This window comes from Aquarana catesbeiana, linkage group LG09, assembly GCF_042186555.1.
Source record: "Aquarana catesbeiana isolate 2022-GZ linkage group LG09, ASM4218655v1, whole genome shotgun sequence".
Taxonomy (NCBI): Eukaryota; Metazoa; Chordata; class Amphibia; order Anura; family Ranidae; genus Aquarana; species Aquarana catesbeiana.
In genome coordinates, this window is record NC_133332.1 from 241,705,759 (window position 1) to 241,725,941 (window position 20,183).

At 43.7% G+C, this 20,183-nt stretch overlaps 1 protein-coding gene across 2 annotated transcripts in view; it reads right to left on the reverse strand.

Annotated features, from left to right (window-relative positions):
- LOC141108440 (discoidin domain-containing receptor 2-like) overlaps positions 1 to 20,183 on the reverse strand; it is a 311,526-nt gene that overhangs the window by 52,427 nt on the left and 238,916 nt on the right. For both annotated transcript variants that reach the window (XM_073600047.1, XM_073600046.1), the window contains exons 3-4: positions 16,675 to 16,817; positions 13,508 to 13,610 (exon numbers count right to left, since the gene is read on the reverse strand). In XM_073600047.1, coding sequence (XP_073456148.1) covers positions 13,508 to 13,610; positions 16,675 to 16,738 — 167 coding nt within the window. In that variant the 5' untranslated portion in view covers positions 16,739 to 16,817. The remainder of the gene's footprint in view (positions 1 to 13,507; positions 13,611 to 16,674; positions 16,818 to 20,183) is intronic.

Genomic DNA, 20,183 nt, shown 5'->3' on the forward strand with positions numbered 1-20,183 from the left:
ATAAATAAATAAAAAAAAGAGTATTTATAATGTTTTTCATCCATTTCTATTTTAAAATGAATGGGTTGTTTTACAAGGTAAGGGTTCGCATTTAGTTAAAATGCTAGAGTTCATTTACATCATTCTTCCAAACTGATATCCTATTCTTTCCCAAAGATAAAATGACTCTTAACATTGTGAGTTGTGCCAAGCCTGGCAGATCAGTATACAATAATGCAGTCAAAATGGAATTAATGGATGATTAAAATCTGAGGCACTCAACCTTGCATATCCATTCTGTTTTGAGTGAACCAATCCTTATCAGTCAGCAAAATATATGTTACTTCTTCTGTCTGACTACTGCCTGACCATGCCCTGTGAATTTTCTAATTCTATGATTGGCTTCTGGTTGGTGCATTCCTATGAAGGCTGGGCTTAGAGGACAGATGGCGGATGCTGCAGCCTACTTTTATTCTGACATATAAGGGATAGGCCTGTGACCTTGATAGGACCTTTTTTATTTTACATCAAACCATGGGCCCTTTGGTCAAACCTGAGGCTAATTGCCTGGATTTGCAGATTTTCATTCATATTTATTCATAAAATAAATACAAATAACTATCATTGACGGTTAATATGTCAGCACACAGCTGCACTAATCAGTACCTTAACTCAAAAATTTGAGCTGCCACCTCAGCCTGGCCTTCTGTTTTTTCCCTCCAGTGCAGTATCTACCAGAGATAGAGAAGCCGATGGCAGGGGAATTATGAATTACTTATTATTATTAGGGATACACTAAAATTGAAGGAGGATCAGATTCAGCTCCCACTCCAAAAATCTGCCTCAACATCACAGTCGGTGGGTCCTCAGTTAAAAACTGGGGGTCTAGATGTTCTGGGGGTGGAAAGGTCTTCAACTTCAGGCAATACTTCCTCCGAGGAAGAGGAGAACTATTTTGATGGGTTTGACTTCAGCTGGTCCAGCCTTTCCTTAAAGAAATCAGAGAAGCTCTACTCTGGGAAGATCCTGTGGTAGAACCACAGAGGAAGCAGAGATATTTTAAACACATTGCTAACTCTAAGGCAGATTTATTGCACAGAATAGATTATCTTGCTTCTGAATGTACACTGATTCAGCATGACATGGACAATTTCAGGGGCAGATTGAGTGAAGCAGAGGATCGTATTGGCACAGTGGAAGATGTGCAAGGCTCATATGCAGCACAGCTGGCTGATCTTTAATCCCGAGTTAAAACCCTGACTAATAAAGTGGAGGATGCAGAAAACAGACAGAGGAGGAAAAGCATCAGAGTAGTGGGGTTGCTGGAGGGTGCTGAAGGGCCCCAACCGGCGATATTTGCTGAACAGTTTTTTATAAAGCTGCTGGGGATGCCTGCTATGCCACCTACATATGTGGTTTAAAGGGCTCACCTAATTCCCATGGGGAATCGCCCTTCTGGTGCACCACCTAGAGCCTTCCTGATTAGATTCCTCAACTTCAGAGACAGGGATCACATACTGGCTGAAGCTAGGAAAAGGGAGGAATTAACATTTGAAAATGTGAAAGTGATGATGTTTCCAGATTTCTCTGCAGAGGCCTAGAAACGTCGCCGTTCTTTCACCAATGTCCGTTGCAGACTCCGGGAGAAGAAAATCACCTATAGCTTGCTATATCCTAGCAGGCTGTGGGTCCCTCATCAAGGTACTGTTCACTTCTTTGATACGCCGCAGGAAGCGAGTGATTGGATTGACACTCTGATTCCTCCAGGATTCATAAATGGAGAGTTTTTCCAAGCAGTGTTGTTGCTGATCTGTTTTTCAGCTAATGGTGTTGTTTATTTGTCACTTTATTGGATTAAGTGCACTTATTGGATTTAGTATAGAGTTATTTTATCTCACTGAAAGAATTTGCATCTTGGAGGGTGTAGGGGAGACATGGTCTTTTGAAATCCTATTCATAAGCCCGGTAATATTTCCTTGCTGATGCACGGGCAACGTCTGCTTCAAGACTGTTGCGGAACTTCAAGACACTTGAAAACGTTTGGGGACACATTCTCTGTATTGGAACTTGTTTAGGGCTGAAGTTGCATGTGCAGTTTAGCGTTTAGTTTATACAGCAGCAGGGGTTGGTATCTATGGGGTGGGATTTGTTTTCTGGAACTGTGCACCCGTCTATTTCTCAAACAATGTACTCTTCTCTTGGGTTGTTCCCTGGCTATTGGAGATCTGATGGTGGTCCTCTTCTTGGGAGGGGGGGGGCTTTTACTTTGAACGTATCTGATGGCGAACTCAATGCTTAATGTGATCTGGAACATTAGGGGTTGAATAACAAATTTAGACAAGCACTGATGTTTAAATAGCTAAAACCTTCATGTCGTATTTCAGCAAGAAACTTACATGGATGGTAGTAGGGTACTAGCCTTGCGCCGCCCCTGGATATCGAAAGCATTTCACGCTACCTATTCCACCTATGCCAGGGGGGTTGCTGTTTTTATAAGTAAGGCTGTGCCTAGTATGATTCATCAAGTTATTCTTGACCCAGGAAGAAGTTATCTGATAGTAGTTGCTGATATTTACACCTGTAAGTTGTTATTGGTTAATTATTATTCTCCGCAACCCTTCCATATACAATTGCTGTATGACTTGCTTAGTAAGCTGGCTCCCTTCAAGCACCTCCCTCTCCTCATAGCTGGAGACTTCAATACAATTCTGGATTCTTCTAACCCCACTAGGACCCCATCCTTTGAAATTTTGACATGGGTTGAGTCTGCCTCTCTGACTGCGTTGTGGCGATGGAACAATTCAATGCTGAGAAGTTATTCATATCTGTTCATTGGGGTTGCCAATGAACGCCCGCAAAAGAAGCGGGTATTCAGCGGCTGCAGAAGGCATATTGAAAGATCAATTCCTCCATATGGAGCTGTCCCCGCCGCTCCTACTATCCAGGCACACAAGACGCAGCACAGCCGGGCATTCACTTTTTCCCTGGGCGGTCGGCCAGGCTGCAGCAGGCGCTGGGATGGGATCCATCAACCGAGCTTCTCCTTCCCCTTCACAGACAGTGCTGGGCCGCTGGATAGTTTCCGCCACCTGGCCCGACTCCTGGCCAGAATAGGCAGCCAGCCAGACACGGAGAGGCCAGGTGAGCAGCGCAAGCTGAAGGATCAGCGATTCAGCTCAGCTGCTTAGGGCCCCGCATGAACTTGCAGCCCGCTCGGTGTGCCCTATGGCTGCCTTTTCCCTAGTCTGCATTAGTGATCGAGCACAGGCAAATTAGGCGAGGCCCCTGTGAGTGCGAGTCCTTAGGCGGGCGGCCGCCTAATTAGATAACCGCCTCTGCCTGCGGGTCTCTCCATAGGTTCGGGCACTTGAAATTGGAGGCATTCGTGAATGCACTGCTCTTTATGCAGATGACATGTTACTTTTTCTTCAAGATCCAGGCCCATCCCTACGAGCGGTTTTTGACATATTGACGACATTTGCACGGTTTTCCTGTCTCAAAGTTAATTGGACTAAGTCACATGTGATGTCAATTGACTATGGGGCTCAAGGGTTTGCCGATCCTAACATCTGGGTACCCAAGTTCACATACCTTGGTATTCAGATATCGCCAAGAGTGGGGGACTATATGACCCTTAATTTATTCCCCTCATTCCAATGGTTAAATGTAGATTGGAGGCATGGAAAAACGTACCTTTGTCATTGATCGGAAAGGTGAACCTTCTCAAAATGAAAATATTGCCGTTGTTTTTATATTTCCTTTGAAACGTGAAACGTATGGGTTCCGCGGATTTATTTCAAAATAATTAATAGTCTTTTAGCACGTTCTTATGGCCCGAGTCACATGCTAGGATCAGTATTCACACCTTAAAGGAACAGACGGGACGGGGGGGGGGGGGGGGGTCTGGCATTGCCAGATCTCCAGAAATACTTCCTAGCAGGACAAATGGTATTTGCATGGTGTTGGCTATTGAAGGATGAGGAGAAAGCTGCCACTGTCTGGAGGCGGCGACCCTTGGATCGTATGAGGGTCTAGCTAATTTAGTTCAAAGAGGTTTACGAGTGCAGTCCTCCTTAACAGGATCCATGAAAGTAACGATCAGGGCATGGTATATGATGCAGGAACTCATGACTTTGGGGACAAATTTGGTCTCTCCATCAAATCTGTTGTGGTTAAACCCGAAGCTACAGCATTTTAGTGGCATCCCAAATCCAGTCATATGGGCGGGAGTTGGAATCAAGAGGCTGCAGGATGTGGTCGAGGGGGGAAGGCTATGTACTTTTGATCAACTCAATTCCAGGTATCAGCTGCCGAACTGGTATCTGTTTAGATACTTGCAATTGAGGCATGCCTTTGTGTCTCAGTTTGGCTCTGATGTTCTGGATCTTTGGTCGTCTACATTGGAGTTGCTCTTGCAGGATGATTCCCTGGTCAAGCCTATGTCAACAATGTATAAAGAATTGTTTATGTTAAGGCCGAAGGCATTATCCAAATGTAGGGAAGTTTGGATGCAGCTCATCCCGAATTTCCAGGTTGAGGATTGGGACGGTATATGGGAGGTACCATTTAAGGCCCTAGTGTTGGTTAGAGATCGCCTCTTACAAATCAAAACGGGTTCACAGTATTTATTATACGCCAACGCGGTTAGCCTCGATTTATAGCTCCACTTCGGTGGAGTGCTGGAGATGTACAGCAGCACCAGCTGATTTTGACCATACTTTTTGGCATTGTACGGCAATACAAAATTTTTGGTTGGACGTCCTGCGTATGCTGCAGGAACTTCTGTTGGTGCCGGTTACCCTGACCATCCCGGTCTGTCTTCTGGGTTTGGTGGAGGAATTGGTACCAAAGAGGACACAAAGGACGTTTTTATCCATTACCTTATTTTATGCCCAAAAAGCTATTGTTCTATATTGGAAAAAATCAGAAGCACCGTCACTTGCATTTTGGAAGGGTATGATCAATAAATCCTTGCCCCTCTGCAAGTGAACTTATGCGGCTAGGGGTTGTCAGCGCAAATTTGATAAGGTTTGGCAGGGGTGGCTAGCAGATTCGTCTACCATTGAATGAGATGGCATTTGGACCCTGTGTGGGGTTAGTAAAAGGAGAAGGTTGGTAGCAAGTCCACCTAATGGATAATGTAGGTGGTGATATGGGGATCACTTTTATTGTGATATTCATTGTGTTATATGCGGTAGTTGGGAACGTTTTTATCGTACTATATGGGAAGGGCGTGTTGCACAGGGGGGAGGGGAGTGGGGTGGGGTTGGGGGGGTGTTAGTCAGTTGTTTATGTATAGTTAGTTGATCCCTGTGTCCTGTTGAGCCTGGGTATGCCCTTTAGGCTCTGTGTTGTATGTACTATCTCTTTTCTTGGAAAAAATAATAAAAATAATTTAAAAAATAGAAAAAGAAAAGAAGATGTCAAGTTTCTGGATGAACTGCCAGTAGTGGACACGGCCTTGATATGGTTGTCCCGTCATGCAATATAGCCTCTTGATGATGCGGTCACATTCAAAGATGTCCAAGATAGAAGGATAGATCAAGATCTTAAGCTCTATTTGATGGCTGGTGGTCCTGTAAGCTCTCAGTAGCATTGGTGGCCATATCTAAAGCCATGGAGGTTGGCTGGAGAGATCTGAGGCAGCTATTTTGGACAATCTCAATAAATTCCAGATATTGGCCTTCTTCGATAACTGTAGGTTTTATGGCCCCCCATAATGGTCAACCCCTCTTCGGGAACAAACTTTATGCGCTCATAGCCAAGGCTACAGACGACAAGTCTGTATTTATTGCACAAGGTAGATTACTTTGCCAAAGAGGATCTAACATTACAGGTTCCTCCTAAGCCAGGGGAAGAAGGGCCAGGTCTTATAGACCAGGTAGTGAATTTCAAAGACCTTAGAATAACACATCAAGAGGACAAAAGTCTAAGAAGTTTTCTTCTTTCACAGGACAGAAAATCCAGAAGTCTTTTTGATGGTGCATCTGCCCATGTTTGCCAGGTGGGTGCCAGGCTCTTCAATTTTTGTTAGGTATGGGTGGAAGAGATCAAGGATCTTTGGGTTGTAAATACCATCAGATTCGGTCATTTCTGGAAGTTTTAAGTTCCTCCTAGAGCATGTTTTGTGCTGACAAAACTGCCCCCTTCTGGTCAAAACAGGGAAATTTATCATATGTAGAGACCCTGCCTTTTGTTAGGTATGGGCGGAAGAGATCAAGGATCTTTGGGTAGTAAATACCATCAGATTCGGTCATTTCTGGAAGTTTTAAGTTTCTCCTAGAGCGTGTTTTGTGCTGACAAAACTGCCCCCTTCTGGTCAAAACAGGGAAATTTATCATATGTAGAGTCCCTGCTTCTTCATGGGGCGGTAAAGGAGGTGACTCATGGTGAGTGCTTTTCAGGTGTTTACTCACTGCTTTTTATGGTTCACAAAAGATGAGAGGGTGGAGGCCTGTATTAGACCTGAAGTATTTCAACAGGTTCATCTAAAAGTATCATTTAAAGATGGAGTTCTTACAGACGATTCTGAAGATAGTAAGGCAGGCAGACTGGATCTAAAAGACACATATTTCCATGTTCCCATTGCCCCAAAGTTCCAGAAGTTCTTGCATTTCATGGTCAGCCTCCTTCACTACCAGTTCTTATGCCTACCCTTTGGGTTAACTATGTTTCCGAGGATCTTTACAAAGGTGCTCCTAGCCTTAGTCGCTCGTCTCTGGGAACTTGGCATACACATCTACCATTATCTAAACAATATACTATTGCTGCATCAAAACAGGCTGCTACCCATGTCACACCAAGCCCTAGTAACCTTTATTTTAGAGAAGTTTAGTTGGGTCATCAAGCAGTAGAAAAGTCAGTTGGTTCCCTTTCATGTACTGGTGTATCTAGGTGCAATTATAGTTACTTGAGAAAACATGGTCTCTCCCACCTTCAAAGTTCCCTTTTAACCTGAATACGATTCGATTGATCCAAACAGCCAAATGGCTCTCAGTGTGGAAGTGTCTGCAAGTGTTGGGGCTCATGACATCGACTATCCTGATGGGTGAAGTGGGTCCAGTGGCTATTAGGGCCTCTGAATCAGAAAATAGTCCTCAATCCCTTCATGAGACAAGGCTTGAAGTAACAGATGGATTGGCAGAATCTTTTGAGGCGCCACTAACCCTAACCAGTCACTTGGATAGTGAAAACAATAAAGAACACGAAAGGCTGGGGGTTGGTGTGCCAGAAGAACTGTGCTCAGGGACAGTGGACCTTTCCAGTGGAGAATGTTGTCTCCAACGTCTTGGAATTGAGAGCAGTTCTTCGAGCCCTTCTGGCCTTCAAGCAGTTAGTCTGAGGGTCATCGGTGTTGTTGAGGACAACAAGATGGCTGTGGCTTATATCCAGAAGCAAGGGGGCACCCGCAGTTGTTCCTTGTGGAGAGAGGTCGCTTTGATATTAGGTTGGGTTAAATGCAATATTTTAAATCTTTCTGTGGTATATGTTCCAGGTAGGGACAATCTTCAAGCTGATTTCCTATCCTGAAAACACCTGGACAACAACGAGTGGTCCCTACTGCCTCAGGTGTTCCAAGATCTGACATCACGGGCCTTCAATCCAGAGGTGGACCTCTTTGCCTCTCTGTCCAATGCAAAACTCCTGAAGTTTTACACAAGGTTCCATCATTCGTTAACAGTCCACCTAGATTCTCTGAGCGTGGAGTAGCTCTTTTGAGTGGATTATGCCTTTCCGCCTGTTCTTCTAATCCTTGGCTTCTTCAGAAGACTGTTGTGGGAGAGATTCATGGTGGTAGCAGTAATTCCCAACTGGACAAACCATCCATGGTTTCTACTCCCCCTTTGACTTAGCACAAAGACTCCTCCTATCCTGGACCTGTTAACACAGGGTCCTATACTCCATCTGCCTCCAGAGAGATCTGTGGCTTCCTCAAATGGTGACAATACAGTGCATGCATCCTTAATGATCAGCCATTGGCATGGGGGAAAAAAGCAGAGGCAGCCTGAGCCTGTCGTCATGCTGTATTCGTACAAATACTCGTTGACGACACTCTGCTGCATGTATAGCCGCTGCAGCATTCAAAAAGTCAAGTTCCACCTGGTGTGCATGTCACAAATCAGGCTGTTTACGGTCAGGTGGATTTCCTGCTGAATTTCAGCCAACTGAGCACTGGCTGTATATGACCGCCTGAAATGGCTACAGACTCTTCTGGCCACCTTTAGCACATCTTGCAACCCTGGGTACGTATTTAGGAAACACTGCACCACCAAATTGAGGACATATGCCAAACATGGCACATGTGTCAACTTTCCCTGTCTAAGGGTGGACAATGGTTTGGTTTGAGCCATTATTGCATACCACCATTCCTGGCTCCAGCTGGCATGGTGTGAACCACCTCTGGGCCTGTCCCTGCAGAGCTGCAAAAATCTTTGCTCCAGTGTGGTTTCTGTCCCCTGAACACACCAGCTGAAGCACTGCATGGCACCTTTTAGCCTGACTCTGAGAATAGCCCTTTGAACACTTAGGGGGTACCTGATGTTCATAGGACAATTCTGCAGAGGAGGGCATAGAGGTGGTGGAGGAGGGGGTAGAGCTCACAGGTCTAGCATCATCACCATCAGCTGTATAGAGATGTGGGGGCACAACAAGCTGCAGCACAGAGCCCTGTCCTGCATCCTTTCGAGTTGCAAGCAGTATTACCCAGTGTGCTATGAACTAAATATATCGTCCCTGTCCATGCTTGCTGGACCACGTGTCAGCATTAAGGTGGATTTTACAGCTGACTGCCTTGCCCAACAATGCCAGAACATTCCCTTCCACATGATGGTAGAGAGATGGAACGGCCTTATGTGAAAAGTAGTAGTGACTGGGAACCTGCCATTATGGTACAGCACATTGTGCGAATTCACGGAAGGGGGCAGAATCCACCAGGCTGAAAGGCAGAAGTTGAAGAGCCAACAGCTTTGACAAGCTTGCATTTAGATGCTGGGCACGTGGGTGGCAGGGACTGTATTTTTTTTCCGCTGCAGCAGATGGGGTAGAGAAATTTGCCGACTACAGTCCACAGCTGGTGGTGTGCTGCTGGCAGATGTGCTGCTAGGACCTGGGACACCCTGTGCTAAGCCATCATCCCCGTCACTGGAGGCTGCTGAGAGGTAATGACTCAGTATAGCAGGGGCAGAATGAAGTGGGTAAGGAGGAGGAGGGACAGGTTTGTCCCCTTTTGTGTGGCTTTTAGGTGCTCTTGCCAACGGGCTGAGTGGTTGGACGTTAAATGCCTTGTTAAGCATGTGGTACCCAAATGGTTGGTGTTTTTGCCATGTTTGATGTGCCTGAGACACAGTTTGCAGATAGCAACAGTGCGATCTGCTGCAGATGTGCTGAAAAAGGCCCAGACAGCTGAGCTTTGGGGAGTGGGCCAGGAGATAACAGCTGTAGAATGTGATGGAATAGGGTGGCTGCTCTCTACTCTTTCTTGATGTCGGCCTCCTTGGGGTTGTGCTGCCTCACCTTCAGTTTTCTCTTCTGTTCTATCTGGCACCCAAGTCGCATCAGTGACCTCATCATCATCTCCATCTCCTCCATCTTCATCATTACCATTGGAGACAACTTGGCAATACCCTGTGGCTTGGGGAACATGAATGCCAGTTTGTCTGCCAGTATTCCTCCATCTCTCTAGGCTCATGTTCCTGTCATCCTCAACCTCAGCACCAAAATCTGAATCCAGTAATGGCTGGGCATCATCAAGGAGCAAGTGGCTGACGCTGTGGTCAAATAACTCAGCTGACTCCTCAATGACTGATTTTGGGGCTATGGCAGGATTTATCCACTCTGGCAACTGCAGGGGACTGCACACTTGTCTCTGCTTGCGTGACAGAGGATGAGGAAGGTTTAGTAAGCCAGTCTACCACCTCCTCTGCATGCTGTGGCTGGATAGCACGGGCAAACTCACTAAACAGAGGAAATGATGCCCTGCCTGAGGACTGACCACCACATCCACCTTTGCCTGTGGACACATTTGTTGCTGGCCCCCTTACAGTGCCAAGGGAACGTCTGCCTCTCATTATTGTCCTCCCAGACATCATTGGGAGGGGGCGGTGCTTCTAAGCAAATGTAAAGAAGAAGTTGAAATCTGTACGTAGATGCACTGTAAAGAGGTATTTGGTGCTCTTTAATTCGAGTACTCACACTACACAGACACACTCCACGGATACACTATAATATACTGCAATATAATTGCAGTGACACACAGAACTATATGGCGTCAAACTGGCAGTAATGCACACAAAAGTAAATGGCGTTAAACTGGCAGGAATGCACACAGAAGTAAATGGCATTAAACTGGCAGGAACGCACAAAACTGTATGCCGTTAAACTGGCAGTAACGCACACAGAACTATATGGCGTTAAACTGGCAGTAACGCACACAGAACTATATGGTGTTAAACTGGTAGTAACGCACACAGAAGTAAATGGGGTTAGACTGGCAGTAACGCACACAGAAGTAAATGGTGTTAAACTGGCAGTAACGCAATCAAATAGACGGTGTTCTACACTGACGCTATCTTAACCATCTCTACTCCCTTCTAGCTATACACTAATGTAAAGATTACTGATATGGTCTTACTACACTAGACTGAAACTATCTGAGCTGTCCCTACTCTAGCTGCACACTATGCAAAGCTGAATGATAGTCCTCCTCACTACACACACACTGTCCCTAGACTGACACTAAACTAATATTCTACACTGACAATTGAAGCAAAATAGCACAGTATAGCACACTAATAGCACTGAACAGAGCCCTGTTCTATCTCTCTCCACGCCAAAATCACACTGAAAATGGCTGCCATTGAAAGAATACTTTTATACTGTGGGGCGGGAATGAGCCATGATTGGATAAAGTCATGATGACAGTGTCCAATCATGACTCTGACAGTGCTCGGTGCCCTGATTGGCTGAAGCTTTCACTGCTTCACCCAATCAGGGCTTGCAATGCACTTTTTAACCCTGCAATGCATTGTGGTCGGTTTGGGGGGCCGAACAAACGGTCAAACTTATGCTTGTGTCGAACCGTTTGCCCATCCCTACTGAAGACTGCCTTTCTGGTGGCGGTGACATCAGCCAAAAGGCTGAAATAGGGGCCTTAGCGTGTAAAGAGCCCTTTACCACATTCCTGGCTAACAGTGTGGTTCTCGTTCCAATGATGGGGTTGGTGCTTAAAGTAGCTTTAAATTTCCAAAGGTGGGAAGAAATAGTTCTTCCCAGCTTTTTCTCAGAAAATGGACAGATTAAGCCTCTGGATGTTGGTAGAACCTTAACATCTTATATTGATGCTATGTCAGAAAGTCCATGGAGCATCTGTTTGTGGCTCCATCTGGAGCCCACAAAGGTAAAAAGGCTTCAAGCAGGATGATAACATCCTGGTTAGACAAAGTCATATCCTTTAGCCTACAGGTCCAAAGGATTGGCGATTTCAGAAGGCATAACAGCACAGTCTACTAGAAGTCTTTCAGCATGATCGGCAGCAGCTTTTCATGTCTCTCACTTAAACTATGTGTGATAGAGCCCCATAGCCAAACCATTTAATAGACCTAGTCACATGATTAAAGTGGAACCAAAGAACTCGTCATTTGTTTTTTGGCTGTCTGTGTCCCATTGGGGATTTCCCTTTACTTCCTCTCCCATATCCAAAACGGGAAATGGAGGAAGTCCTTCCAAAGGAGGTTGTCACCGGGAACACCAGAACTAGGTTCCCCATTGGAAGATTTTCCCTTTATTCCTGTTCTGGTGACAATCCAAATTTTGTTTTTTTCTATCACTTTCACTCTTGGAGATATCAATGAACAGGACAAATAGAGGGAGTGAATCTCATTATCAGGGGCACAGAAAGCAATAAAAACCTGCCCGGTGTTCTAATCCCTCTCCGCTCTATCCAAAACTTAAAAAAAAAAAGGTTTTACCTTTAGTTACACTTTAAAAACATTCTTAAGCAGGCATATATTTCTAAATGAAAACAGAATGTCTGTCTTAGTGCCTGAGACCCTCAAAGCTGCTCTTTCCCTGAAGTCTGCAAGGAAACCGACATTTCAGGCAGTGTCAGTCTAATAATTTCTGACCCACTCTGCACTTAAAGTGGAGAGCCACCCTGAAAAAAAAAAAAATACACCAAAAATCCTTAAAAAAATAAAAAAAAAACATTTGAAAAAAAAAATTTTAAACTTACCTAAACCCTTCTTGCTAGGCAGTCTTCCTAATCTGCCTCTTCCTTTTCCACGGCGTCTTCTGCTCCTCGGTGAGCGTGTGTGTTCCCAGAACACCACGGGGCCATTCACAGAGCGCCGCGCCGCTCGCGCGTGCGTAGTAGGAAACTGGCAGTGAAGCCGCAAGGCTCCACTGCCTGTTTCCCTTACATAGGATGGCGGTGCCGGGACCCGAGAGCCGAGGGACGGGTTGGCCTCGGGCGGCCAACATCGTGGGCACCCAGGACAGGTAAGTACTTATTTATTTATTTATTTATTTATTTTTTTTTTACGGCCGGAATCCTGCTTTAAGGGTTGTCCTATAGACATTCTGATGCTGCAATTGGCTACAAACTGGACTAGTCTGACAAATGATGTAATGTTTCCACCTACTTATCTTCAGTCTGCTCCTGCAAAAACCTAATATCGCTCGGTTAGTCTTTCCCTCTGAATGTGAAAATAATATTGTCTTTATTTTTTTTTATTTTTTATTTCTGTATGGAGCAGAAAGGGTTGGGACCTCTATTGTGTTTTTAATGCTGTCAGGGACTCCATTGGGGAAATTTCCTGCCACATCTTGTCCAGGTGACAACATCACCAGGACAGCAAGTGAGGGGAAACTTCCAAGAGAGACAACAATAAATACATTTTTTTTTTTATCCAACTCTATGAATTTTGCCATTTAGGTGAAGTTTGACCCATAGTGTTGAAATACTAAAATACTACATTCTTAAAAAAACAAAAACAAAACTGTTATGCTGCGTACACACAGTCGGAATTTCGGCCCGCAAAAGACTGATGAGAGTTTTTCGTCGGAAAATGCGACCGTGTGTATGCTCCATCGGTCTTTTGCTGGCGGAATTCCAGCTACAAAAGATTGAGAGCATGCTCTCAATTTTTCGGCCGGGAAAAGTTCTATCCGAAAATGCGATCGTCTGTGGCAATTCTGACGCGCAAAATCCCTACGCATGCTCGGAAACAATTCGCTGCATGCTCAGAAGCTTTGAACGTCATTTTCTTGGCTCGTCATAGTGTTGTAGATCACCGCGTTCTTGGCGGTCGTAATTTCAGCGAACTTTTGCGTGACCATGTGTTCGCAAGCCAAACTTGAGCGGGATCCCGTCGGAAAAGCCATCATATCTTTTTTCGACGAGAAAAACGATCGTGTGTACGCGGCATAACATTCACTTTTACCATATATATATATATATATATATATATATATATATATATATATGGAAGCATGTAACTACACAAATATCTGTATACATCACAGGACGTACCTTGCAAACTGTGGTCCAGTTGACTCATACCACTGACTAGAAGCAGTGATATCCTCATCACGAATTGTCCGGTCATACATCCCTAGTGCATAGCGACATATAGCTGCAGATATAAAAACAAGACATATAACTTGTCTTTGTTGAAATATACAATATATACTGTATATATAACTGGGGCCCAATTATCTTTTAAAGATCGGGAAAATGGAAGAGCATTTGTGTTGCTCACCGCAGTGAGCTAAGTGTATGCTCTCATTATCTGAATTGCATTAAACATAAGTTATTAAGGAGTCTTTTTTGGTAGGAGGGTTTTTTATTGTTCTTTCATTTTTATTTGATATGACTTACAGCAGAAATTTAGAAAAACTTTTTTTTTAAATGTTTAGTTTTAATTTTACTTTATAAAAAAATGTTGAAAAAAAATCCCAGTGCTTATTAAATACTACTCAAAACAATGATATAGAATTAATTTGGATACCATGTTGCAAGGCTGAGCATTTGTCAGCCAAACTACCACAACACTAAAAACTGAAAAATGGCCTGGTAATAAATGATGTCACATTATATTATACCATCTAGTATTGTTTTATGCAATATCATAGTTACATACAGTGGGGACGGAAAGTATTCAGACCCCCTTAAATGTTTCACTCTTTGTTATATTGCAGTGATGCGCTAAAATCATTTAAGTTCATTTTTTTCCTCATTAATGTACACACAGCACCCTATATTGACAGAAAAACACAGAATTATTGACATTTTTGCAGATTTATTAAAAAAGAAAAACTGAAATATCACATGGTCCTAAGTATTCAGACCCTTTGCTGTGACACTCATATATTTAACTCAGGTGCTGTCCATTTCTTCTGATCATCCTTGAGATGGTTTTACACCTTCATTTGAGTCCAGCTGTGTTTGATTATACTGATTGGACTCGATAAGGAAAGCCACACACCTGTCTATATAAGACCTTACAGCTCACAGTGCATGTCAGAGCAAATGAGAATTATGAGGTCAAATGAACTGCTTGAAGAGCTCAGAGACAGGATTTTGGCAAGGCACAGATCTGGCCAAGGTTACAAAAAAATTTCTGCTGCACTTAAGGTTCCTAAGAGCACAGTGGCCTCCATAATCCTTAAATGGAAGACATTTGGGATGACCAGAACCCTTCCTAGAGCTGGCCGTCCGGCTAAACTGAGCTATCGGGGGAGAAGAGCCTTGGTAAAGAAGAACCCAAAGACCACTGTGGCTGAGCTCCAGAGATGCAGTCGGGAGATGGGAGAAAGTTGTAGAAAGGCAAGCATCACTGCAGCCCTCCACCAATCGGGGCTTTATGGCAGAGTGGCCCGAGGGAAGCCTCTCCTCAGTGCAAGACACATGAAAGACCGCATGGAGTTTGCTTAAAAAAAAACACCTGAAGGACTCCAAGATGGTGAGAAATAAGATTCTCTGATCTGATGAGACCAAGATAGAACTTTTTGGCCTTAATTCTAAGCGGTATGTGTGGAGAAAACCAGGCACTGCTCATCACCTGTCCAATACAGTCCCAACAGTGAAGCATGGTGGTGGCAGCATTATGCTCTGGGGGTGTTTTTCAGGGGCAGGCACAGAACGACTGGTTGCAATCGAGGGAAAGATGAATGCGGCCGAGTACAGGGATATCCTGGATGAAAACCTTCTCCAGAGTGCTCAGGACCTCAGACTGGGCCGAAGGTTTACCTTCCAACAAGACAATGATCCTAAGCACACAGCTAAAATCATGAAGGAGTGGCTTCACAACAACTCCGTGACTGTTCTTGAATGGCCCAGCCAGAGCCCTGACTTAAACCCAATTGAGCATCTCTGGAAAGATCTAAAAATGACTGTCCACCAATGTTTACCATCCAGCCTGACAGAACTGGAGAGGATCTGCAAGGAGGAAAGGCAGAGGATCCCCAAATCCAGGTGTAAATAAAACTTGTTGCATCTTTCCCAAAAAGACTCATGGCTGTATTAGATCAAAAGAGTGCTTCTACTAAATACTGAGCAAAGGGTCTGAATACTTAGGACCATGTGATTTCAGTTTTTCTTTTTTTAATAAATCTGCAAAAATGTCAACAATTCTGTGTTTTTCTGTCAATATGGGGTGCTGTGTGTACATTAATGAGGAAAAAAAATGAACTTAAATGATTTTAGCAAATGGCTGCAATATAACAAAGAGTTAAAAATGTAAGGGGGTCTGAATACTTTCTGTCCCCACTGTAGTAGGTGAGGTTGAAAAAAGACACAAGTCCATCAAATGCAACCTAGTGGTGATTATTTGTCAGTATTACGTTGTGTTTCCCTGTATGTTGCGGTCGTTCAGGTGCTTATCTAATAGTTTTTTTAAACTATCGATACTCCCCGCTGATACTACCACCTGTGGAAGGGAATTTCACATCCTTGCCTCTCTTACAGTAAAGAACCCTCTACATAGTTTAAGGTTAAACCTCTTTTCTTCTAATTTTAATGAGTGGCCGCGTGTCTTGTTAAATTCCCTTCCGTGAAAAAGTTTTATCCCTGTTGTCCAGTCACCAGTGCGGTATTTGTAACATATCCCCTCTCAAGCATCTCTTCTCCAGAGAGAATAAGTTCAGTGCTCGCAACCTTTCCTCATAACTAACATCCTCCAGACCCTTTATTAGCTTTGTTGCCCTTCTTTGCACTCGCTCATCTAGTGGTTTTTTTTATTATACCCTAGGCCAGTGGTGGTCAAACTTCTTGATAAGGTGGGCCTCAATTGCAATCTCAATATCACCAAAGGGCTGCACATAAAATTCAGTGAATGTTTAGTGTCAGAGAAAGCAGACACACAGCAGCATATAGTCAAAAACTATGGGCATGACGCAATAGATGGTCAGAGACTGCAAACATAATACAGGAGATGGTGAGAGACTGCAAACATAATACAGGAGATGGTCAGAGACTGCGAACTTGCTGCAGGAGCCTCAGATACTGTGAACATGCTAAAGGGGTTGTTGGAGACTGGGGACAAGCTTCAGGAGACATATTACATTAGATTGCTAGAATCATTATTATAACAAGGCAACAGGGAAAAGCAGATTAGTGCCTAAAGGAGTTCTGAGGGCAAAAGGCCGCAAGTTGAGCACCAGGGCCCTAGGCTATCATGTATCTTATAAAGCGCTCACATAGTATAACTTCAGATGTCGAGTGTCCAGTCAGCAGGGTCAGCAGGAGAAGGCGGAGATACATTCTGCGGAGGCCGGACGTGTACAAACTCCGCCCGCTTTCCAGTTCTCTTGTACGCTGTCCTCGCAAGGCAACTACATTTCTGCAAAAAAAAAAAAAAAAAAGTGAGTTCTAATAAAACTGACATACGATTCTCCATAGTGTTTAACTTTCTAAGATGAGAAAGAGGGGCAACCTTTTGCACACCAGATGTAGAAGAACACTCCCCTGAGGAGACCATGGAGAAGCCATATGAACAGAATGGTTGCTTAAACACACTAGTTATTTTTGCTGCCCTCTTTTCTCATAACAAATATAGTTACATAGTAGGTGAGGTTGAAAAAGACACAAGTCCATCAAGTCCAACCTATGTGTGTGATTATATGTCAGTATTACATTGTATATGCCTGTTATGTTGCGGTTGTTCAGGTGCTTATCTAATAGTTTTTTAAAACCATCGATGCTCCCCGCTGAATCAAACCGCCTGTGGAAGGGAACTCCACATCCTTGCCGCTCTTACAGTAAATAACCTCGTACGCAGTTTAAGCTTAAACCTCTTTTCTTCTAATTTTAGTGAGTGGCCACGTGTCTTATTAAACTCCCTTCCGCAAAAAAAATGTATCCCTATTGTGGGGTCACCAGTATAGTATTTGTAAATTAAAATCATATCCTCTCTCAAGCGTCTCTTCTCCAGAGAGAATAAGTTCAGTGCTCGCAACCTTTCCTCATAACTAACATCCTCCAGACCCTTTATTAGCTTTGTTGCCCTTCTTTGTACCTGCTTCATTTCTAGTACATCCTTCATGAGGAGTGGTGCCCAGAACTGGACAGCATACTCTAGGTGCAGCCGGACCAGAGTCTTGTAGAGTGGGAGAATTATCGCTTTATCCCTGGAGTTAATCCCCTTTTTAATGCATGCCAATATTCTGTTTGCTTTGTTAGTAGAAGCTTAGCATTGCATGCTATTGCTGAGCCTATCATCTACTAGGACCCCCAGGACCTTTTCCATCCTAAATTCCTCCAGAGGTTCACCCCGTAGTGAGTAGATTGGATTCATATTTTTTGCCACCCAAATGCATTATTTTACATTTTTCTACATTAAATCTCATTTTCCATGTAGTTGCCCACCCCATTAATTTGTTCAGATCTTCTTGCAAGGTTTCCACATCCTGCGGAGAAGTTATTGCCCTGCTTAGCTTAGTGTTGTCCGCAAATACAGAGATTGAGCTGTTTACCCCATCCTGCAGGTCATTTATGAACAAATTAAACAGGATTGGTCCCAGCACAGAACCCTGGGGGACCCCATTTCCCACCCCTGACCATTCTGAGTATTCCCCATTTATCACCACCTTCTGAACTCGCCCTTGTAGCCAGTTTTCAATCCATGTACTGACCCTATGGTCCATGCCAACGGACCTTACTTTGTACAGTAAACGTTTATGGGGAACTGTGTCAAATGCTTTTGCAAAATCCAGATACACCACGTCTATTGGCCTTCCTTTATTTAGATCGCAGCTCACCTCCTCATAGAAGGCTAATAGATTGGTTTGGCAAGACCGATTCTTTACGAATCCATGCTGATCATTACTGCTAATGATACCGTTTTCCTTAATAAAATCTTGTATATAGTCCCTTATCATTCCCTCCAAGAGCTTGCATACTATTGATGTTAGGCTAACTGGTCTGTAATTCCCAGGGATGTATTTTGGCCCTTTTTTAAATATTGGTGCTACATTGGCTTTTCTCCAGTCAGCTGGTACCATTCCAGTCAGTAGACTGTCAGTAAAAATTAGGAACAATGGTCTGGCAATTACTTGACTGAGTTCCCTAAGTACCCTTGTTAAGTTTCCCAAGTCTATTTCTAATTCTGTCCTCTGTTAGCTATGAGGGTGCTTTCTCCAGGACTTTTGTTCGCTCTTTTAAATTTATTTACCAATGGGATGCACTGGCTAATGCCCTTATTTAATATGCTCTTAAAGCAAACCCATCTCTCCTCCGTGTTCTTTGTTTCTAAGATTTTATCCAAATTTATATCTTCTAACAAGGTTTGTAGTTTAGGGAAGTTGGCTCTTTTGAAATTCAGCGTCTTTGTGTTCCCCTTGTGTTTCCTATTTGTGTGATGTATACTGAAGCCAACTGACCTGTGATCGCTGTTTCCTAAATTGCCCCGTATTTCTACATCCATGATCAGGTCTGTATTGTTGGTAATCAGTAGATCTAGTAACGCCTTGTTTCTAGTTGGTGCGTCTACCATCTGATCCATGAAATTGTCCTGCAAGACATTTAGGAACTGGCGAGCCCTTAGACCAGGTATCCTCAAACTACGGCCCTCCGGCTGTTGCAGAACTACACGTCCCAGGAGGCATTGTAAAACTCTGACATTTACAGACATGACTAGGCATGATGGGAATTGTAGTTCCTAAACAACTGGAGGGCCGTAATTTGAAGACCCCTGCCTTAGACGAATGTGTGGTTCCGTCCACCCAGTCTATGTCTGGATAATTAAAATCCCCCATTATGATAACACTTCCCATCCTTGCTGCTAATCCAAATTGTGATAGGAGGTCCGTCTCCCCCTCCTCCCTCAGGTTAGGGGGCCCATAGCATACTCCCAGTATTATTTTCCCCTTAGCTTCATCCCTTTGGAGCTCTACCCATAAGAATTCTACCTCCTCCCTAGCTCCCTAATTGATGTCACCTCTCACATTCACATGTACATTATTCTTGATATATAGGCATATCCCTCCCCCTTTTTTACCCTTTCTATCCCTGCGATAAAGGAAATACCCTTTAATGGTTGCCAGCCAATCAAGAGAGCTGTTGAACCAAGTCTCTGATATTCCCACAAAATCTAAATCCTCCTTGTTCAACAGTATCACTAGTTCACCCATCTTGTCCGCCAGGCTCCTGGCATTGGTGAACATGCCACATAGTTTAGACCGGTCGCATACTGTCCTCTTATTGGGTGTTCCGAGATTGCAAATAGGACTTGTTACCATACTATATTATATTCATTTAGTGGCAGAATGAAAAGTATACTGCAAAACAATGCTTTGAAACAAGGCAAGTTGGGAGTTAACAGAGAGTACAGTAAGAATGTTGCACGAAAGCCAAGTACAGCATAAAAAGCAGATTCAACTAGTAGGTTAAATAGTAATAGACCCCTGTTGGGGGCCTGTGGGGGTGGTGATTAGAGCATATTTTCATTGTGCAAACCTCTTAATTTAAATTGGTCAGCTATTATAAACATGCATGATGCAATTCTTCTGTCTTTTATCACGCAAACTTTTTTGCAGCCACTAGGTGGCAGGGAAGCTGCACCGTATCTTTTGCTGCTAATCGAAAAAAAAAACTGTCACTCCAGGTCATCTATACAGTATAGCTTAGAAAAAATGTATCAAACATTATTACATAAAAAGTAAATTGCAGAGCATTTGATTAAATCTTTCAAAAGTGCTATGTGGGAGAT